The sequence below is a fragment of the Pundamilia nyererei genome, unplaced genomic scaffold (genome assembly GCF_000239375.1).
Source record: "Pundamilia nyererei isolate P.nyererei 1_Seehausen unplaced genomic scaffold, PunNye1.0 scaffold00036, whole genome shotgun sequence".
NCBI classification, from domain to species: Eukaryota; Metazoa; Chordata; class Actinopteri; order Cichliformes; family Cichlidae; genus Pundamilia; species Pundamilia nyererei.
The window spans coordinates 3,938,530-3,961,656 of record NW_005187437.1 but is presented as its reverse complement, the minus strand read 5'-3'; the positions used below and the strand labels follow the sequence as shown (position 1 = coordinate 3,961,656).

The following is a 23,127-nucleotide window of genomic DNA, read 5'->3' as shown; positions in this document are numbered from 1 at the left end:
TTGTGGCCTACATGTACGCGACTGGTCTCTTGATATGTTTTCATGCTTGTTGGTAGGTATGGACATCACGTCTAAGACTGTGCTATGAAAAAAAAAAAAAGGCCTTCTGTGGACTGCTTAAATTAACAGTGATGGACGAAGTTCATCTGCCGTCTGAAGAATTCAGATTTTATCCTCGCTTTATAAGCCCCCGAGGGATTTGACTGCTTCTCATGCTCCCCGGTCATCCGGTTTTGTTTACCAAGATGTCTGCTGGAGCTGTCCATGTGGTGGAAGGACGGGCCGGTTCCCTTCCAGTCACATCGCGTATGTTAGACGAGGAGCTGCTTGTGCAGCAGTGTAGCGATATTGCGCAACAGATGAGGTTGCAGTGGGACAACTCCTCCGGCCTGTTTACGAGGAAGCTCGGTGGCAGCAGACACGCCCACTTGTGACTTGGATTTAGTGCTGGAGAAATAAAACTTCCCCGTGGTCTCTCTTATTTTGTTTAGACTCCATTGTGTCAATATGGACCACCCCTTATATAGACATGCTCCCAACAATACAGCATCCAAATATGTGCCACGTTCACAGACTCGTATTAACATACTTGTCGCATCCTGCAATTGTCACAGTTGTTTGAAGCTTTGCTGCCCATGGAGGACAGAAGTAGTTTGTCGAGATTGTTGTTGTCTTTGGGGGATTATTTTAGTTCAGTATGCAAATATATGTGCTTGCAGGAAACATAAACTGCAGTAAACCACAAGAATTCCCTGTGGGATGTGTAACCTGTTTCTCCCCTTTTTAATATTCCAGTTTCAGGTTATTTTCATGAAAAGCATTGAGGCTGTGTTGACTCGCACGTTTCACACACATTAGAAGGTAAATTGTGCCCTTCCTGATAACTGATTTCAATATAGAACATTTTGACTAACGAGTTTCTAATTGCGGTTTTGCTAGTGAATAAAAAGTTTTATTTGTGTGGCAGGAAATAATCTGAAACTGTTTCTTCAGCTTCACATATGTGAGGATTTGATTGATTTATTAGGCTGATGTGATCAGAAACTGAAAATCGAAATATAACATATTTCTAAAAAAATCTGTTCATGTCGGCAGACATTGCATTGACTGAAATCCAAGTTTCCTCTTCTTTTTGTTTTTCTGTTTTTAGTACTTGTTTCTGTGGAAAAACTGGATATGATCTGATTGATTTAAGCAGATGGGTAAACATGAGGGGCTCGCAGGTCTGCTGCCGAGAACGCCCTGTTGCAAAAATACTGGTTTCTTTGTTTTCAGAGTGAGTGATCGTTTAGTTGAGCAGAGTGTTGTGGAGCCTGCTTGGTTGTTTGCTGGGTCACGCAGCACTTTTGACCCCTTTCAGACAGATAAAAAGAGAATTGGTCCCCTGTAGCTCCGATGGAGCAAAAACATGCTTTGTTTTTTATTTTAAAATTAATTTTACAGCTGCGTCATGATTAAACGTAAACTTCAAGCTGATTTGTGCCATAATAATGAAGTCATAGCTAAACTGCTGTCTTCCTGAAGCTGCTGAACTTTTGAATCGCAGCTAATCGGGGGCATCTGCTGACGCCAACTGGCGCAGCGGCAGAACTACACCCTCCTCTCCTGTCTTTTCAAACAAGCGGCCGGCTGCAGCCAGCGTTTGCATCGGTACGAGAGCCACAGTGAGTTGTCAGCGAGCACACTCATCTGTTGTTGCAGCCCCCACCCTCCAGCTATTGTTTTGAAATATGATCGTTGAGGGGGGTTATTACTGTAAGACAAAGGTTTAATTTATTCAGCTGCCTTCCCCCACAGAGAGTGTTTATGTGCTTTGGGACGGGGACGAGTGCCGGTGCATTTGTGACCCTAATGGAGAACACATTGGCGTTCTGGTGCTGTAAAACAGTGTGTGATGATTTAGGGAGTTTGTTTGGCTCCTGCACGTGTCTGCTGTGATGTACACGGATCCAGGTGGAGGATGGGTACACCGTGCAGTGTAAGAGGAGATGGGCTCGGTGTCAAAAGGGAGGCACGCGTGGTAGAAACTCTGCAGCCAGCCCTGGTGGCTGTGACACAGATGTCTGGGTTTGAATGCATTGGCCTCGGGGCCGGAGGTGGCCAGAACTGGAATGTGCTGCCTATGGTCCCGGAGACTTTGTTTGGGGGTGGTGGGGGGTGGTGAGTACATTTGTACTCTGCTGCAGTCTGCGGGGAAGGCCCGTGTTGAGGTTAACACAGCCAGTGGTCCTTATATAAACCACCACATGTCTTCTTCCTTGAATAAAATATACAGTTTGCTTTGTTTTCCTTGAACATGGAATGACAACAACATGTTTCTTCCTTTCTAGCTTTTTCTTTAACTCCTCAAGTACAGATTGCAAAGCCAAACTTTTCTCTTTTTTTTTTTTGTATTTTTAATTCAACCTGCATGCCTCTTGTCTTTTGCTATTGATAACAACACATTCCAGCCAAAGCTCGTGGACATATCTCTTTCGCTGTCCCAGATGTGGAAGTGCTCAGTTCAAAGGGTGGAATGTGTTCTGTTGCTGCTGCTGTCATCTATCGACTTTAAAATCACATATCTGAATGAGATTTGTGCTGGAATGCAACTCATTTACCTCACCGTCATTACACATCTCTGACGTCCGTCCATCCCTTTGCTTCCGCTTGTCCAATTCAGGATTACGGGCAGTGGAGACGCTTGAGCCTCTCCCAGCAGTCAAACGAGCCGGAATGTGGGGGTACACCCTGGCTGCCATTCTTATCGCAGACTAATCTCAGACGTTTAGTTAAACCATTTTAGGTGCTTGGTAAACCACTGAGTGAGTGGAAAAATAAGCGGGCAGTTTGAAGTCATCTCATGTTTTAATCTTGGTGTTTTTACTGGAAATGACAGGAGGAAGGGACTGCTTTGCTAATGTAATTAGCCGAAAAGGACATGAATTTATTCCTGTGATGTTTTAATGCAGTCTTAATGTGATCAATAAAACCACCAAATTCTTTTTAAAACAACTGTTGTTTACCGCTCCTTGTTGTGTTTTATGCACAATTTATATGCCAAACTCCGCAAAGTTTGACTCAAAATTTCAAGGAAAGACAGAATAAACGTGGAGAAACAGGCCTGCAGAAGCCTTGTGGTGCAGATGGAGTTTAAGGCACTAACTCAAGATATAGGGTACATACAGAGCTGTGCCTCTCCTTGAATTAAAGCTGAGCCTTTAAATATGTTCCCGTGTGCCTCTGGAGTGGCTGTTCCGCACGTACGTTTCGGCTCTGAATAATGTAACTTGTGAAAGAAGCTTCTCGGAGTAAATGAATGGTGAGGGGAGGGAGGAGGCGGCGAAGGCTGAACTCCGCCTCGCCATGTGACCAAGCAGTGGTTTTAAGAAACCGTGAGCCTCCACTCAAACAGGACAGTTGTTTGTGTTTGTTACTCAGTAAGAAACGTGTAGCCGCGAGAAAACTTCAGGAACCATGCGCTGCAAAATGAGCTACAGCCTGCCCTGCTCGCCGGGAACATCCCCGCCACATTCAGGGCGTTTGGTGGCCTACAGAGCGCGATGCGTCAGGTAAACACCTTTAAAAGCTGTTTCTGTGTCCGCGCGTGTGGGCTTATTTTACGCGTGCATATGGAGACCGCGTTTGGAGTTTTTACGGCATCTTTGCGTTACTAACTGAAAACATTTACATACCTGCATCCTTTTTTTATAAACTCTTATTTACGAACTGCAGACATTTGGCTCCTTGTCAATGTTTTTACACGTGCTTTGAGTGTTGCTCGGTGGCCATTTGCGCTCGTTTTGTCCCCCGCATAGTTTGAGGTGTTTTGCCAGCAGCTGTTCCGAGTGTTGACCACTCTCTTCCCGAACATATGGCATCAGTTTGATCTGTGTTTATACCACGTGTCCCCCCACGAGATGTCCACGGAGCCGTACACTACGTGCGCTCTAGCACGCGGAGTGTAAATGATGGATAGACTGGTACCAGGCTGATGTTAGCGCAATGTGCGATTTCCACGTTCTTTTTTTATTTTATTTTAATTTTTATGTAATTACGTTTAAAAAAGATGTAAACATAACGTAACAAATGTTTTTTTTCTTAACTTAAGCTCCTTACAACCCCCAACCTCGGTACACAATAATTGCGTCTGTATTTAATTCAAAGGAAACTGTTTCACATCTACTTTTATCACATTCTTATAACGTTAACCAATTTTTAACATCGTGGACGCTCTAAAAACAATAATTAGAGGCAGTCTGCACATTGTGTTCCGTCTGCTGCTCCAGTTCCCAGTCAGAGCGCCGTCCAGCGGCTCCAGAACACATCGATTGCCTTTGTTTTCGCTCCACAGCGGAGCAGGGCGGTGATCGTTCGAAAACAAAGGCGCTTTTTGTGGAGGAGGTTAAAGGGCAAACGGTGAGAAGTCGGCGTCGTTTGGTTTCATGAGGATTTGTAGCACGGACTCGTAAGTTAATCGTCGTGTTTTAATTAAACGCTTAATCGTCGCTTTCTGGTGAAGAAATGGTGAGATGTAAACTACAGTGTTGAGCTCCTCTGAGGCCACATCAAGATGTTTTTATAACGATGTAAGAGGCAGAGAGGAGCTAAGTGGGTGCTTGGTATTTTATGCAGATACAATTTAGAAAAGAGAGCGTGCACTGATGATGTAATCTGATTACCGAACACGTTTTGCAAGACTGTCCAGACTCCCTGTCTGCCATGCATAGATGCAGTCTGACCTGGATATATGTGCAGATAGTTGAATTTTGATTTAGCTGTTATAACAAGTGGAACTTTGTCTTGGTTTCTATGGGTTGCTGCTATGCTCTGATTCACTGGTGGCACATTTGAAAGTAGAGTCTGACAGCTGTTTATACTGAACAGATAGTGTGAGCGATGAAAGCCAACTTCACTTAATGCAGGTGTGTAGAGCAAAGGCTTCACGTCCGGGTTATAAAGCTGTTGCTGAAACAGAGTTTGGTGTGTATAACAAGACATGTCTTCACCTTCCACCTCAATCTTTCCCGTGCTTCTGGTCTCTGAAAACGGCATCACGTTTGTAGCGTGCCGTCTTGCATTTTTGCGTTTCCAAACATGGGCCCTCTGCCAGTTTGTGTTAAACACAATGGAATATTCACTAAAAATAGTACGCTTTTTATTTTTGTTTTGTTTTTTCCTGGTCTAATCTCATTCTCTAGAAGCTAATCTGCATGAGTGAAAACGCTCGAGGGTTTGCTTTGATTCACCTGAGCGATGCAAGTGAAAACTCAAGTTGTGGGAGAGCCAATTTTGGCACTTAGTGAATGTGAAATGTCCGATGGGCATAAGCAAGATTGATATCTAAACTTCCTCCTCTTCCGTCCACAGTGCCTCGGGAGCCAGCGTCGTTGCCATCGATAACAAGATTGAGCAGGCAATGGTGAGTTTTTCCGCATATTTAAGTCATATCAGAATGAAACCTGTGATATGGATTCCTTGCCAGTCTGTACAATTACACATTTCACAATAACTTTTACCTTGCTGATGTTAAGATAAGTGCTTGAAAGAGGATGAACGTGAAACGTCTTGTAGAAGGAAACAGAGGAAAAATTAGCCTCAAATCTGCCCAAACATTTGGCTTCTGTGCTGCTGGTCCCTTTTGATTGACCGGGGATTTGTTAAAAAGCAGCTGCAGCAGTGACGCCTCGGTACAAAGACCACATTTATTTTTCTGTGCTAATTTTAGTTTGTCCTCCCTGTCAGGATCTGGTTAAGAGTCACCTGATGTACGCTGTTCGTGAGGAGGTGGAGGTGCTGAAGGAGCACATCAAGGAGCTGTACGAGAGAAACTCTATGCTGGAGCGCGAGAACGCCGTGCTGAAGTCACTGGCCAACTCGGAGCAGCTCAGCCATCTGACCAATCAGCTCACCCATGGCAGCAGATCGCCGCCGCTGCAGCAGCAACACCCGCTCGTCACAAACAGCACCCCCTCTCTGGTTCACCACGAGGGAAGCCAGAGCGTCCCTCATCAGCCCGACATCACCTCAGCGTGATTCCCTCTTTATAAACTGTCAGAAACACACGTCCCACGGACAGGAGTCTGTTGGCAAAGGCAACAACTAACTACTACCGTCCCCTTAACCCCAAACAGCAAATGGACTCGGCTCTGTGTTCAAAGTGCTCCACTTGAGGACAAATCAACAAAGCAACATCTGTGTTTGTCACTAAGAGCTGTGTCAGCGTGTGCTGATGTCATCAGGCCTTCACATTGTTTAAGACATTTACCATCCTGTGCAAAGTCTTATTCGGGCCTTGTGTTTGGCTGCAACAGAGCTGAAGAAGGAGAAGATGGGGGGGCAAATGGGTGGGGGGTGAGGGGGAGCAGGGCAGCCAGTGTGCATTTAAAAAAATAAAATAAACAAAAACCAGCAACTGCATGTTGATGTTGTTTAGGGGATGGCGGGGGTCAGAGGGCACAGAGAGCTGGATTTGTGGGGCAACAAATGGGGGGAAGACAGCAGCGTGTACCTGCGAGGGACCAGAGGGGTGACGTGGATCCTTGGAAACATCCAGCAGGGGCTGACCTCCCAGTGTCTGCACCCAACGTCATTGCAGGGCTGGAAGAGGCCAAGAGTGCAGAGAGGGTGATGGAGAGGTGGTTTGGAGGATACGTCCTTCCTGAGCGCAAGAGGACGCCGCCGGCAGGCGGCTCAGCTCGAGCGGATCGAGCCGACAGCCTCGGCTTGTTATATGCTGCATCGAAAAATCTTGTGTTGTTCTCAGAGCCACCATACGTTTGACATGAATCATAATAAATTTTCATTAGTTCAGTTTTAGTATTTGCGTTTATTTATTTCAGGGCTGCTATTTTCATAATGTAAATGAACAATGTCATGGAGATGCTTATTAAAAAACAAAAAAGAAACCTTTTTTTTCTTTTTGGTATTTTAGAATCTGTCGGGTATTAAATTTGATAGATTCTTGCAACTCGTAGTTCTCAACAGGTAGGCAATAAGTTTCCAAAAAATAAACTTTTTTTTGGCCTCTTCATGAAATAGTGCTAACACTAAAGCTGCGCTTACATTAGATGAAATCCAGGTTGAATGTATATTTTGTAAAGTGTAAAGTATTAAGAGCATGGGCAGTTTGTACGGGAGAACACCTGTTGTTTAAGATAAATAATATGTGATGGGATGTTTTGATAAAGAAAACTGTTGATTAACTTTTTCTAGACTTTCTTTGTCAAAACGAAAATGAATTTGCTGGGTTTGGCTTTGGGGGGATGAAAAGCTGTGAAAATTGTTTGACCTACTTTATAACCAAAGACACAAAGCTGTGTAAGTCTTTCTTTTCCTTTTTTATTTTAAACCGCGCACTTATATATATTTTTTTCTACTCTTTCCTTCCTTGTGCTTCTTTGTCGCCATTTTGCATATTCTGCGTGATCTGTTATCAAACCACTTTGGTACCTCATGGTTTTTATCCAGAACTCTTGCTTTTCTGTTGAATGAAAATCTGAAGGTTTCTGAGAGAGAAAATGGATAGGAGGTTGGAGTAAGTAGCTGATGGTGTGAGTTAGAAGAAGAAGAATGGAAGGAAAAGTCTTGTGCATGAGGCGAGAAAAGGAGCAGTCTTTGTTTTCATCTAAATGCTGTTAAATTTCATATGCATAGAGAAGGGTTTGTTACATTGCAGATTTTGATGAATGCACCATTTATTTGTAATGCATAACAGTTTGCTTACAGTGGAAAAAACACAAAAACTAAACAGCAATACTCAAAACAAAACAATCCAGACTATTAAACATTTCTCACTTTCAAGCTGGAACTCAGTCAGCTGCGTATGAGCATATTATGGGATGTCCTGTCTGCAACTGCATCTTTTGTGCCTCCTCTGCCGACGCTTGCTGTCAGCAGGCCATCGGCATCTCTCTCTGTGGCTTAGAACCAAATTGCTTGGTAATTGTACAATCAGTCATCTTTCTTTTCTTTTTTGGCAAATGGGCTTCTCTTTTTTCTGTTCTTTCATTTGAAGGAGATACCGTGTACATGCCAAATGTACTGTATGAAAGTGATCACTGAGCCTTGGAGAAAATATCTTAACGATGCCCTTGTAATGTGCTGTTCAGACAATTCTAGTTTTCAGTCAATGACAACAACAAAAAAAAAGATAATAAATTACTGTTTTATTATGAGAACGTCTTCATGTGTCTTTATTCTTCCTTTACATATCCCCCGTGTGTTGCGAAAGTGTCATCCTGCCAGCATTACCAAGATTTATTTTCTTGTAAGCAGCAAAATTACAAAATAAAATTTGTCACATCCTGTGATTTCACCTTAAATCATATACTTACTGTTTTTTTTCTTTTGCCTAAATCTGGCTTTTTGTCTCCTAGAGTGTCAAACAGGCAAATAAACAATACTGTAAAATAAAAAAGTTGCTGTAGGTTACAGGGGTCCTGCATGGGAACAAATACAGAAGTGACGTCGATGATGGCAGAAAAACGGGGTCAACCTGAGAGTTGGCTCATTAACGTTTAGTAATTGTGTGTGAGGTGGTTTTGTCTGAAGAGGCACAGAAAACATTCGTGACTTCAATTTTCCTGTGAAATGAATATAACAAACATGAGAAACTACATTCACTGGCCACTTCATTAGGTACACCTGTTCACAATAAACTTTATATGGGTGAAAAGTTACACAAAAAGGGATGTGGAGAATCAGATATACACACAAAGCACTACTACTGACAAGTACTTGCATGCTAACCTGGCACCACGCTGCAGTTATATAACACCACGCACACTGGAATGCCACATCCCTTCATCTCCCCGAGGTTTGCCTCCTAGGAGACTTATCAACAATACAATTACAAACCTCTACTGCTAGAATTCTCTGCACTACTATTGCCAAGGTCTTGTGTATGTATAAAACCTGTCATTATTGGATTATCTATATCTATGTGTTAGTAATAAATTAATAATACTGTATTATAATGATACGGATTAATTGAATACCATATCTACTCTCCACCCTGTTCACAGTAGCTGGAGCTTGAGTTCAAGGATTTGGTCAACTTGAAGAGTGGGCTGCTTTGGAGGGGCTCCAGCTCACTTTCATCATCAATCCTGTGAGCAACACAGAATTCAGTTTAATATTATCGACAGCCTGCTTATGGGCTCATCTGGGTCTTCGGGACTGTTAAAGAGGGTCAGGTCTAGGGCCGACTCAGCTCTGTAGCAGCGAACTTGTCTCCAAATTGACGTGTCCCATTGAAAGACAGTAAGACAGAGGAGAATTTTCACTCCATGACTCATAAAACAGAATTGCTGTTGACCTGGGTAACCTCTTCCAGCAAAGCTACCCTCTGTATAGTCTGTGAGTCGGCTCTCCATCATTCCAGTGCTGCTGACTTGGGGACTGTTAGTTATTCCATATATTTTTCCCCAATATCTTTCTTAATTTTACTATTCTTTTTCTTCCTAATTCAATATTGTTATTACAAATATTATTATTTTATCTTCCCCTCCCTTTTCCCCAGACTGATATGAGGAGCCTCACGCTCACCACTTAGCATCGCTGCCAAATTCGTCAGCAGTGTCTTATCATGTTGGTGTCTAATCATGAGGACATGGTTGAGAGGACTTGCTTGAGCTCTAACTGAGCAACAGAATGAGGAAGAAAGGTGATTTAAATGACTTTGGATGTGGCATGGTTGCTGGGAACAGACAGGTTAGTTTGAATGCATCAGAAACTAATCTGGGTTTTCCCACACAACCAGAATTAAAAAAACAAACAGACTGAAAATAAGTGAGCAGCAGCTCTCTGGGTAAGAATGACTTGTTGATACCTGAGGTCAGGGGAAAATGACCAGACTGCTTCAAGCTGATAGGAAGGCAGCGGCAACTGAGATAACCACTTGTAGGAACAAAGGTATGCTGAGGAGCATCTTAGAACACACATCTTTGAAGCAGATGAGCCACAGCAGCAGAAGACCACACCGGGTGGCCTTCCAGTCAGCTTTGAACAGGAAAGCCAGACTACAGTTTGCATGGACTCCTCCAATGGTGGATTGAAAATAGTTGGCAAGTGACAAGTCATGATTTCTGCAGCAACATTTGGATGGTATGGCCAGAATTTGGCATCAGCCACAATGAAAGCATGGATCCATCCCACCTCATACCACTAGCTCAGGCTGGTGTAATGGATATGTGCTTGACATATTTTGCTTCCACCACCTTTGAATCTAACCCACGAAGAATTAAGTCCATCTCGAAGGAAAAAGGGAGTCTAGCAAGACTTAACTAGCAAAGTGACTGATGAATGATTGTAATTAAAATAATTCACAATGAAAACAAAGCTCTGACCAAAAATAGCTGTTTACATGTGTAACGAAGCATGCAGCCCACTATGACCTCATTATATCACCGTAACAATCATCTGTCCTCTTCCAAAATTCCTCACAGACTGATAGAGCTCTGAGGAAAAACATATCTCATTCTGAGTAATTCATTTTTCCAAGGAGGAAGTAACTCTGCCTGCTTGCCTCAACGTCTCCTGAAGGAGGACGTAAACTGACACCAGCTCAGATGAAGGCTTCACTCATCCCCTGCCTGACATCTCAGGCATAAATTTGAACAAAGGTAGTTATTTTCAAACCAACACAGCTACAACACCTGAAACTGAAAGGTCTTTATTCAGCTTATTTGGAATACCGTGCTTTTCTTTATGCTCAGGCCAGTATCCCTCTGGCCTGAGTCTCTCAGTTAGCTGAGTTTGTGGTCACATGTAAACCAATTTAACTCTAAGTTGTTTTTCTGGGACACTCTTATGTAATAAATCCTTTTCATTTATTAAAACGGACCCTCGGCTGTCATAACCTCTTCGGTACTGGCTCAATTTGATTTTTGGCAACCACCGAACAGGCAATAAACCGAATGCCCTTCCCCATCAGCAAAATATGTGATTAATGACTTCTCTGGAAATATATGCTACATGCAAATATCTGTCGGTGTGATTATGTGAGGATAAATTGAGGAAACTGCTCTGTATAAGCATGAAATCATGTTTGCACTTCAGTTAACATTTACTTATAAAAAGTGGGAAATTTTCTAAACCCATGTGAGCTTCTTCACAGCCACCTTTTGCCTCTTTGAACTGCAAAACATCAGTCGACACATACAGCTAATGCTGTTTGCACTGGGCTGTAAGAGTCTTTCTTAAGCTTCCCTTTCTTTCAAACCTCTTTCTCTTGAAAACTGTGAATGCTTTCAACATTTATACCTAAAATCTGGAATAACATGTATCAGGAGTTGGCCTTGTCTGAGTCAAACAGCAGGTTGATGCCCTTACTTGCACTTTTCTGCAGAAAACAGCGACTTCCTTGGAACGCCGTTCTCTGTGTTTACAGGTGGCGTCATGTGGATCCAGTTTCCTTGTCAGAGCTTTACAGAGTTGCATCTAATCTCATCAAGGTTAATTCAAGTCAGATTAAAAAGAGAATGAAGATTTCGCCCTGTTTTATTTACCCCTTAACTTTTAGACAGCTTTATTTGAAGCTTTTGGTTTTTATGTCATTGCATTCATAATTTTTTCATTGCTCTGCCAGGAATAATGAAAGATGATCTGCATTTTGCACAAAATGGTAAAATTCATACTTTAGTTTTCTCAGTTTTTCTTCTATCTGCTGACATTTAAAGGGCATGTATTTGTGGCTACGCTACAACACAAAGGATGCAAACTGCACGTTGCTACAAAACTAAAGAACTTGATGGACCAGGTTTTTGTGTCAGCGTGACAGGTCTTCCCAACCACATACTTTCCACACATTATAACATGCGGTCATGCGGCAGCATGTTGACCCCGTATTTGCTCACAACTGGGAGTGTTTCAAACGTCACTGTGAGCAAATACAGTTCAGCAAATGCAACACTATGAATGAAGGAAGAACGCTAAAATCAACATTTCCGCTCCTTGATTTGACTTCGATCTTGTCACCTGACATGTTCTGACTCATGAACATGTCAGGTGACAGGTAAAATGTGTGTCAAAGGTCAAGATGGGTCATATTAAATATGTTGAGCGCAACTTAATGGTTTATTAAACCCTGTTGGAAAGCTGCTGGTACAAAGTTACATCACTTCGTTCTCCTGCTTCACTAAATTTCAAATGGAAATATTGAATTTAAAATTTTAAAAACATTCTATGATCATATAATTCAGATTAGCTCTGATGAGCCAAGCAGGACATCTTATTCTTTAAAGAACATTTGATTACACAAAAATATCACATGAAAGCATTTACCCCGTCTAATACCAAAATTAAACTGTTATTTCGAGTTGGTTAAAGTAAATCCAATAAATATGTTGACAGTGGTACTTTTTTCTGGAGGTACATTCTACTTTGAAACTGAACATTGTTGATATTTCCAGAGAGTACGGAAATAAGGTCGGACGTCTCTGTTACGGTCAAAGTGTTCCTTACGTCTGACTCAGCTAAGAATGTCTAACGTTGTATAACACAGACACGCACTGTCAAATAGCACAGAGGAAGGAAGTCTTATTTAATCACAGGGGTGATTTGTACATGGCGAGGGACTGTCCACGTTATACATGTCCATGTGCGTTATGCAAGGGCAATTACTCACCATTCAGTCATTTGTAACCACGCCTGGCAGTTACTGAGGATGAAAGTTTGCTGTTACAGGGAAACACTGTACTCCGCTGACTCTCCACTGCCATCAGGCGTCACAGCAGAGTCCTACGGCCTCGTGCAGACACACAGTGTAAGACTGTGGCGCCATCATGTGGGGAGGGCAGAAAAGTAGCTTCGCCGGCCACTTTATTAGGTACACCTGCACAACCGCTCATCGACACTCATATTTAACTCCGTTAACAGCTGGCTGTAACCAAGGTCTGTGCCTTTTCTGAAGGGAAAATGGGGGGTTCAAGCCGGTAGTACCTAATAAAGTGGTCTGAAAGGGAAAAAATGTCATTTCTGCACTATAATCCTTTCAACTGTATAAATCTCTTCTGGTTGCTATTTATTCTTTCTATTCTATTCTTGTCTCGTTGTGAACACATTTTAACTAAAGTAAAAAGATCTTTCTACGGGACAGAATTGAAACCGGAAGAGATTCTTCTATTCTTATTATTGTGCATACTGGTCAAGTGGGACCACTGCCACAGGGATAAGTAATAATAATAATTAATATTATTTGTATTTTTTCATGCTACATATCTATCTATAGATATAGATAGATGTATTGAAGGCATAGATACGACTCTTTAAACAGCGTGAAAAAATACAAATAATAATAATTATTATTATTTGTATAAAGAGAGAGAGAGAGAGTCCACTGTAGTTACAAGTAGATTTTCAGATTAATTCCCTCATTTATTATATCAGGCTGTCCTTTGTAATCATAATAATTTCTTTTTTGAGTAAATGTTTCAGTCTACTGCAGTGTAAAATTATAACGGTCAGTGGTAATTCCCTTGCTGTGGCTATGGGTTTAATCTTTGCTAATATTTTAAAGTTTCAGCTTGAAAATACAGACCTGCAGTACTACTCTGTAACAACAGGTGGCGACATGGACCGGGTTTCTATCTAGTCTTCTAGAAAGCTCTTTCCTCACCCGCCGCCTAAAAGCCTTAACTCTTTATAAACTTATTTATAAAACACAACCGAGCCTTTTATTTTTAAATTATTCGCAAATTACTGAGGGCGGTATTATCTGGTGTTATTTTAAAGTAAGCACTGTTACGTTAAATAGTGGGCAGAGCTACGCAGAACACCACCGCCCACTGATGATTGTAGTAGGTCATGCGGCCTCCACTGTTTTGATCCACGGCGCTGACAGACAGCGTAGAGATGGCGGAAGACTTTAAGTCCGGGTGACTCTTTCAAGCAACTCTGCTACTGCGATACATCTCTATTGTACCTAACAGGACGGGATATTCTCCGAGAAGCTGGCGGCTTTGTACGGCACTCGGTTCCTCCCTGAGGACATGGAGATCAGGGCAGAGGGAGAATCTGAGGAGCGCAGGTGAGTGACAGGTTGGGAAGCGTTGGTATACGGCTAACACCCATGGTTTCATAAACAAGGCAACTAAAGAGTTATGTCACTGGTTACCTGGGATCTTTGTTTAAAAAGATGACCAGCAGTGAACGCATTTAAGCTGAGCCAACTGTAAAAAATGCGAGCCTAAGTAGGTTTGAACACTAGTGAAGAACTAATACCAGTATCACCCGTTAAGCTAGGCTAGGCTAACCTGACATGCCAAGGTTTGACAGGCTGGAGCTAATGGCTCTATCCCAAAGGTCTCCTGGTTTATTATTTACTGTGTTGTAAAAAAATATGGCGTTGTTAGACTGCACATTTGAAAGATGACGGAAAGGCTTGTATTCGTTAGCGTTATTAGCGCTGTTAGCTGTCATACAGTGAGATGGTGCTAACAGCTAAACTGACCACATAAAGTACCTGTTGTCTAATAAGATTAAAATATGGGTTATATCAGCAAGCTAAGCAGGTGGTTATTTTTATGAAGGTTTACTGAAGATCAGCAGAATTACTGACAGTGCAAGTACTGGAAGACTTTTGGGAAGTTCAAGGATTTCCAAGTGTTTTCCCTAGCAGATTAGAAGGATACATGTTTGCCGATCCTCTTTGCACAGCCCGGGGTTTCTCGTACATGAACACGCACAGATAAGAGTGGAAGGTAATCCTTAAAACCTCAATCTCTGCGAGTCTAGAGGAATTTTACCCCTGGATGTGGAGGGGCTAATTACATAACTTTACCCCTCTCACAGATGCACCATGCTCCGCAGTATGTGCAGAATGCTCGCTAACCTCCGGCCTCGTCCCCCTTACACTCCTGTGTTACACATATTATGTGATTTGTTTAGTTGGCTCTGTGTCTTAACTCGTGATGCTGCTGCTGCTCAGAAATTCTGCTGATGCCTAAGAAAAGACCTTGTGCTCACTGTTGTGCTTCTTCCAGGTTTTATTGACTTTTCTAGCTGGCCGTTCTGCTTTCACACACCGTCTCTGCCTGAGATACTGTTTTTGATCTATTAGGAAAATAAATTGTGGTGATTGTCTTTGGCCATGTCAGCCTAGATCAAAGAACTCTTTAGTCTGGTTTCACAGCCTTACAACACATAATCTTCTCTATTTTGTTGCAGTTGTGTTTTTATATTATCTACTGGATTTATTTAACACCATGGAGCACATGTCCAGTTAAGTTCTCCTATAATCAAGGAGTTCACCCTCAGTTGTTAACGTGAAGGTTTCTTTGTTTAATTTTTTTCATTTCTGTGCTGCTGGTGAAGTCTGACTTGCTGAGCTGAGGGGGAATGAGGAAGTCCTGTGAGCCAGCAATTTATGGCTCTTGGGGAGTGTCTAATATCTAGTATCTGACTTTTTTTTTTTTCTTCCACTGCTGACTGTATCCTAAAGATAAGGGTTGACTCAGTACTCAGTGGGTACATGTCAATGACTGAATTTGTTTTGCAGTATACTTCATGAAGGTACTTGTAGAATTCAAGTGGGCTCTCACTAGGTTCAAGACCTGCCTTTTATTTACATTTGTACACAAAATATTGATGTTCATGATAGAACGTCATGAACATCAATAATGGGTTCAAACGTTTCTGAGAAAAGAATTTTGGTCTAGATGATTAATGGATTAATCAGCTGCATTGCCAACACCAGAACCTCTGTACCTCCTCCCTCTTTGTTAAATGTCTTCTTGCTTCCCTGTTGCCTTCCAGAAAGGAGCACTGGAAGCTGCTGTCCAGCCTGAAGACCACAGTGGAGGGCCTCTTGTCCACCAACAACCCTAACGTGTGGTCGCGGTATGGTGGCTTGCAGCGGCTGCACAAGGACATGAACAACATCCTCAGCCACGGACTGAGGAATGAGCAGGTCAGCACACGAAGCCCATATCGATCTCAACAACAAACCTTTTTTTTTTGTTTTTGTTTTAACAGAGCAAGGATGGCGTTTACTAAAATAACACCAGCATATTCGCATGCTTGGGGGAAAATAAAGAATGCTGATTTTGCTAGATACGTCCCGTGTGTTTTGTATCTTATTTCCCGTGCTGTGTCTGTGCCATCTGATTCTGGTATGAAGACAAAAACACTTTGTGTTGCACTGAAGGTGCATTTACCCTGATCAACTGTATCAACACAGCATGCCTGATGAGGTTTTGGTGCATGCATGTATTGAGACTTGGGATGTTTATGTGAGTGATATTGACAGAAGTGCTGTGTTTGTATTGAAAAACCTGTTCTGATCTGACAGATACTCTCCATATCATGGTAATGGGAGTACCTGCTTTGGAAACAACCTGCCCTCATATTAAATTAAAAACAAAAGTGAAACACAAATGTGAACTAAACCAGAAAAAAATAAAACCATAATAAATCTGGCCGGGTGGAAGCGTGTGATTTTTATCAGGTGGTTTACAGTCATGTGGGGGGAAAAAAGTTTTCACAGGACTGTGCAGTCTTGTGAAATCTAAATACACCCTTACGTCCGTGAATTAGGAGGATAAGATGCAGGAAAGTGCAAATGTATTTGATTAACAGATCATCAGGAAGGGTGAGGACCTCCTGTAGAAGCAAATGTTTTGGTGGTTTGATCGTCAGTTAGCATGTTAAATGCTAAATGATGGTATAATGGGGGGAAAAAAAACAACAGAACAGGTTTGGCTTGTTTGACAGCGTTACCAGGGGAAGACTCTTCTCTCTAAAATGAACATGGCAACAGCGCTTAGGCTTGCAAAACCACATCTGAACAAATCATAAGACTTCTGGAACAATGTCCTTTGGACAGATGAGAGCACTTTGGAGAGTTTTGTCCATAGTGCACAGCATCATGTCTGGTGAAAATCAAACACAGTATACCAGTGCAAACACCTCATACCAGCTGTCAAGAAATGTAGTTGAGAAGTGATGATTTGGGCTTATTTTGCAGCCACATAAATTGGGACATCTTGCAGTTGTTAAACTCTTCTGCATATCAAAGTATTTTTGAGTCAAATGTGAAGCCGTTGGTCCGACAGTTAAAGCCTGGTCTAAATTATATAATGCAGCATGAAAATAATCCCAAGCACAACAGAATGGCTGAAAACAAAAAGAATCACAGTAGTGCAGCCGCCCAGTCAAAGTCCAGATCTCAGCCTGATTGAAATGCTGTGGTGGAGCCGTGAGAGCTGTGTATAAACAAATGCCCGCAAATGAACTGAAGTGGTGTTGTAGAGAAGCTGCTCCACAGCAATGTGAGAGACTAATACATTTAACAGAAAATCATAACTTATTGTTACTAAGGGCGATTCTGTAAACTCCCAATTCACCAAAACTTTCTTTTTAACTAACTGGATGAATATATATATTTTTTCAGTTGCGCTTCTAAAATTTAAGGAAAATATGATATGAAACACAACTCTCGTTCTTCATAATGACTTGCTGTATTGGTTGAAGCTGATACTTTTGAAACTGGGTCATACACTCCTTTGGCCTTGTGTTGCAGGTGTACTACAAGCAGAGAAACTATTGGCCGTTTGTTTGGTGTGTTCGCTACATCAGCCCACAACTCGCCTCCCACGTTGAACAGGTATGCCCAGCCATGTTAAAGCTGGGATGTAACTTTTTTTTTCTTAATCTTTCCTGACACATAAATATTTCTACTAGACTTTCTGTGCATGATTCAATTTCTTTCTTATTCGAAACTGTGATACAGACTCTTAATACATCCTCTGGCTGAAACAAGCTGCTTTAGCGCTCACCCACTTTAAGCCGGCTTTCTTCTGATTGGCTGGCCTTTACAAACAGAGATTTGGAACAGCAGTTCAAAAATAAAAAAAATTAAAAAGCATCTTTATTTAATCAAACACTGCAAGTTTTTTGTTTTTATATTGTGATTTACATTTTTTTTTCCCCCTAAATAATGTGGCAAAATACAGTATACACTCTTTTGGCTCTGGTTCTCCTTAACTAAATAATTAATAGTTACTGTTTAGCAGTGTTTGAGAAAAATATGCTACTGTGATTTAATGCTAAGTGTGGTTTATTTACGCTACATTGGTTGCTAATGCGGTTTTCATTCCTAAATCAGGTTCTTTCTTCGTTTCTCTCGCTTCGTTTCCTACTTCTGAGTCATCTTGTTCAAAGCTTTAAACACTGTCTGGTGGTGTTGTTGTTGTTTTTTTTTTTTTATTATTAGTTTACTGTAAATGTGAAACCTGTAAAAAGAGCTAATGTTTCAGTTCTCCAATCCTTGTTCACAGCTACCAGGGATGCACACATGCATGTTTATATCTTTTATGTTGTTGCTGTTGCTGTGTGTTTTTAGTTTTGAAAGTATAGCAAGTTTCCTGAGAGAGCTGCAAAAGCAAAGAGTAAGCAATTACATAATTTAGGCTCAGAAGAAGCATTTGTTTACTACAAACCAAACACATCTTTAGTGTGAAGGTTGCATTTAAGAAAATGACACTGTTGGATTTGGAGGATTTATCTGTTCTGGAGGAAAAATGATAGTTTACTTTGTTTTAACCTGTAATGTGCTCTTGTCCCATCAAGCCTGAAGCGCTAGATTTGCTGGAACTGCCTCCCTTTTGTGGAAAATCCCCATAAAGTGATTTTAGAATGTGTATGAGAAAAATAACACGGGCCTTATAATAAATTTCTTGAAAAATCCCCCCCAAACTCACATGATCTGATGGCCTGGGTAGAGCCACTACACTTGCTTAAATTGCTGACTTTTTGCTTCCTAGTTTGTTGTGGAAAACGGTCTGCCTTTAACCCCAGTCCTGTCTGTCAGGAGGTAATGGAGTTGTATAACAGCAAATGGACTTGGAGTAATCTAGTTATCCTCATTATTCCCCTGGTGTTACAGACCAGCAGGGCTCACTCGGGCATAATGCAATCACCATGTGATGATTGTTGTTCTTATCTGAGCCGCCGTCCTCTAGTTTTGTGCTGCTTTTTATCATCTGACATTCCACTTGTTTTTCTCTTTTCAAGCCTGGTGTCTATTTCTGTCTCTTCTTCCTAAACCCTCCTCGTAGCTTTAGACCAACTGGTGGGAAACACTTATGGGGAATGTTTGCAGGAAAACTCATAAGAGGAGCAGTTAGGTTGACTCAGTGTTGGCTTAATGTTTCTTTTAACAATAGAAACTAGTTTGAAATATATAGAAGAAGATCTGGGTAGGTGTTAGAAACAATTAACTGCCAAGGATGAACTCCAAAGCCAAAGCCAGCACCACCTGCTGAATGGTCACAAAAACAAAATCCAGTTAAGGAAATGTTTATGGCCTCATCAGCCGAATTTTTTTTTTTTTTGGTTTACAAGTTTGATCACATAATTAGAGATGGAAATGTGCTTTTACAGACATATAAAAGTTTTAGCCTGTGTCAACACTTTCCCATCTGCTGTTCTCCGTCCATCCTCAGTTCAGGCACCTGGAGCCGGTGCTAAGCACTGGGATGAAGAGTGCCGGTGAAAGCTACAAGGCTGAGCGTTGGCTGCTTCACAGCTTACAGGTTCACATGCTGTCATCGCAGCTCCGACCTTTGCTCAAGCATCTGGGACACATGCGTAAATACTACAATGGTGAGCCACGTTAATAACAGCCCAGGTTGATATACTTGTATTAGAGATTGCTGTGGTGTATAAGTTGTGTTAACTTTGTTTTCCCCCTCTCTCGTCTTTCAGATGATGCTTTTCTGCTGAGCGAGCCTCATGTGACCGCCATGTTCCAGTGCCTGGAAGCTGTGGAGCAGAATAATCCCAAACTGCTCGCCCAAGTAGACACTGTTGGGGTGGGTTTTCTGACATCTTGCACATATCACCTGTTTATTCATGAAAAGGTCACTTGTGCAAATGTTTTTCATCGCTGTTTCACTCAAGTTTGACCAGACTGTAAACACATTCAGTTTTTAACCATCACCCATCTTTGATGAGTGGTGTTAAAGTGATTTAATTTTTCAAAGAAAAGAAACTCCTTTTACTTTTATTAAAAATCTTTCTTTCCGCTGCCCAGCTGTCCCCTCTGAAGGGCCCACCTTGCCTGGGACTACTGAAGAGCCAGAGTCTGTGTGTCTTGCCCGGATCTGGTGGGGCTTGGAGAAACACCGACAAGGCTCCCAGTAGAGAATCTCTAAGCCGCAGACTCACCACCTCCAACTGCTCTCTGCGAGAAGCAGTCGCCACCAGCCAAAACTCTGCAAGCACTACAGCGGCTGGATCCTCAAACAGCAACAGCACAAGTGAGAAAAGAGGCTGGGTTGTGGAGTTATTTTTTATTTCTTCTTATACTTAAAGTGTCTTGATGCATGCTCAATCATCCAGGTAAGTAAATCTCCAAAAGTTGATTCTGTTCATCTGGACGTCGCGTTCTCATTGGGAGAAACGTTTCGTCACTCATCCAAGTGACTTCTTCAGTCTCAGCTGACTGCAGGTTTCAATCTTATAAACAGTACATTTGCATAATGACTGAAACCAGCCCAGTGACCATTGATCAAGAACCGTTGATCAATGGCCATGAGTATCATTCACAGAGAGTTGGGGAATGTCCCCTCTCGGGTGGATTTGTGGCAAGGCGCTATGAATACACTACAGTTTGTATGTGAATAGGCAGGCTGAGTTAACCGTACAGAGGCCTGATTGTTTGTGGGCAAAGCCAATTGGTGAAGAATGTGTTAATGCAGTTGGCGAAGTCAGTGTCCTGAGCTGAATGTGCTCACTGAAATGGACAAGGGTGGTTAAAAAATAGCTTAAGTGGATTTAAAATCTCTGCAGCGTGTCACCATTTTTTGTATAAACAAAAACAGACATGCACGACGGCTTGTGTACATACGCAAGCCCTCGTGGGGCAGAAAATTCTGGGAGTAAAATTTGAATATGTGAAAAACCAAAAACCCATAAGCAAAATCTGAGTACAAATCTTAATCTGTCCCATTTGTCTTGCAGACACTACCTCTCAAACCAGCAGCCTGGAATCTGAATGGGTGGTTGTCACCAGTCCGGGGGAGAACGCACGAGGTGCGACACCCCCACCTGGCTCAGCGTCCATCCCTTCAATCTCATTAACGGACACCAACTCGACGCCCTCCTTCCTTCAGCCCGAGGCTGACGAGTACGGTGGCGGCGGTGACTCTGACGATGGTCCAGAGTATTTGGCCATCGGTAACCTCGGGCAACGCAATGATCGATGCAATTCCCAAAGCTCCACCCACAGCAGCGAGCGGGGGGGGAACACGGACCAATCCCTGCAGCGTTCTACTACACAGGCCTCGCAGAGGCGTTCATCTTTTTCAGAGGGCCAGAAGGGGCCGGGGAGGGGGCTCAAAGGACACACTCGATCATTCTCTGACACGGGGGTCAATCAGAAACTCAGGAATGGTGAGTAGGAGATTTCAAGAGTTTCCGTTTGGAAGGGTTTGTTTTATTTATTTAAATTACAGTGTATAGCAATTTTCTGTTTAATTAAGGAGCCTCTCTTTCCTATGAGAAACATTTTAAAGATAAACTTGTACTTCAAAATTGATTGTAATACTTCCTAAAGCGGTGAACTTCAGCTTCAGCTGGTAGCCAGTTCACTTCTTGCTTAGTTACTTTGTGTTGCATGTTCATAGATCACAACGTGGCCTGTAGTACTTGTGGTATTTATTTGTAATTGTCTGGCGTGTTTCTCTGGAGCGAGTTTGTAAATTTCTCATGAGTTTAGGTCATTTTCAGAATTAAACTAACCCTAATTTTACTGTAAGTAGCAGAAATGTACCTGACTAATGCAGTTAAGGGTGAGGTTAAGCTGTAGTTCTACCTGCGTAGTATGTGTGTTTTTTTTCACAGCTCTCTGATATGCGGTTAAGCCGTGTTCTCGCACGCTTCCTGTCTGAGGTTTTAAAGCTTTCACCCAGTTAATATCGGCTCCGTTTGCTCAGACTGTTTCCCCTTTCTTGGCTTGAATTAATCATCTCTTCTTCTGCTCTGTCCTTGTCTTATCTCTCCCTTCTACTGTTTGCACAAAGGAGGGGGCCACAGAAAAATCACCATAATAATAGAGGACCCGGTAGCAGGTTGGCGGTGCAGTTTCACTGTACTCCATCACATGACTTCTCATCTCCCCTCCCCTTTAAAAAAAAAAAAAAAAAAAGTTCTTTGTGTGCATGGTGAAGAACTCCATCCCTCTTATTTTCCACTCTTGTCTTCAGCCCATCATTTGTGTTTTGGATTTTTCTTCTTATTTGTTTATTTAAACCAAATCAGATTGGTGTGAAGAAGTCACTTTATCACTTTGCTTTCTTTTGTTCTGGGACTCTATTACAATTCACACCTTGGCTCATGTGACCCTTACGACTCGCATGACAATGAGGTGGCTCAATGACTCTCAAAATTGTCAGTGTTACAGCCCCATTAGAGGTTAAATACCTGGGAGTGTCCCGTCTATTTGAGAACCCAAAAAGCAACATTGCCTTTAACTGAAGTGTGATGGGGGTGACCGGCGACCATAAAGGTTCCCTAAGACTACGTGTCAGTATTGTATTCAAAGAATCATGTAGTCTTGTCTTTTCTTCTGATGTTTTGAAGTTTTAATATAAATTCTGGAGCTCACAGAGAGGAAGATTCCCAATGCAAAACATAACTTTAATGCAGTATTGTTTACATTTGCAAAGCAATGACGATGTAAACAATACTGTAAGTTTGCGGTCTTTAAGTAAAAGTGGGTCACTGAGTGATATAGACTACCTCTGTTTCACTCTGCAGTTAGGCTGGTTGGCACTCAAAGCCACATTTGTTTCAGTGTAGCCATACACTACACAATAGCCTTAGACGTCATTGTCCAACACGAAGCATTTAACCAGCTGCTTTTCCTGCACTCAAGCATGTTTGCATCCATTTCTTTTAAAAGAATACTGTTATGAGGTGAATGACTATCGATGATAAAAAGGTATTAACACACATCCTTTTTGTGTGTGTGTGTGTTTGTGTCTCTCAGAATCAGCAGGCGAGGACTGCTACATGAAAGACTACAGCCCGTTCTCACCTCAGCACAGTGATACCAGCACATCCAGTTCTCTTTACATGGAGTCTTGTGAGTTTTCTGTGTGAATACTGACACGCATATGTCAGCTGACGTCTTGATGAGTTTTG

At 42.1% G+C, this 23,127-nt stretch overlaps 2 protein-coding genes across 6 annotated transcripts in view; both read left to right on the top strand.

The window, feature by feature from the left end:
• Positions 1–6,344, top strand: part of tsc22d2 (TSC22 domain family 2) — a 30,041-nt gene extending 23,697 nt beyond the window's left edge. For all 3 annotated transcript variants that reach the window (XM_005730345.2, XM_005730344.2, XM_005730343.2), the window contains 2 exons: positions 5,350–5,401; positions 5,725–6,344. In XM_005730345.2, coding sequence (XP_005730402.1) covers positions 5,350–5,401; positions 5,725–6,015 — 343 coding nt within the window. In that variant the 3' untranslated portion in view covers positions 6,016–6,344. The remainder of the gene's footprint in view (positions 1–5,349; positions 5,402–5,724) is intronic.
• Positions 6,345–13,755: 7,411 nt separating this feature from the next.
• The window catches only part of rubcn (rubicon autophagy regulator), a 24,855-nt gene continuing 15,483 nt past the window's right edge, over positions 13,756–23,127 (top strand). For 2 of the 3 annotated variants that reach the window (XM_005730342.1, XM_005730340.1), the window contains exons 1-9: positions 13,756–14,008; positions 15,736–15,889; positions 17,501–17,584; positions 19,425–19,584; positions 19,687–19,793; positions 20,015–20,240; positions 20,944–21,375; positions 22,005–22,052; positions 22,973–23,068. In XM_005730342.1, coding sequence (XP_005730399.1) covers positions 13,971–14,008; positions 15,736–15,889; positions 17,501–17,584; positions 19,425–19,584; positions 19,687–19,793; positions 20,015–20,240; positions 20,944–21,375; positions 22,005–22,052; positions 22,973–23,068 — 1,345 coding nt within the window. In that variant the 5' untranslated portion in view covers positions 13,756–13,970. The remainder of the gene's footprint in view (positions 14,009–15,735; positions 15,890–17,500; positions 17,585–19,424; positions 19,585–19,686; positions 19,794–20,014; positions 20,241–20,943; positions 21,376–22,004; positions 22,053–22,972; positions 23,069–23,127) is intronic. The other variant, XM_005730341.1, reaches the window with a different exon arrangement.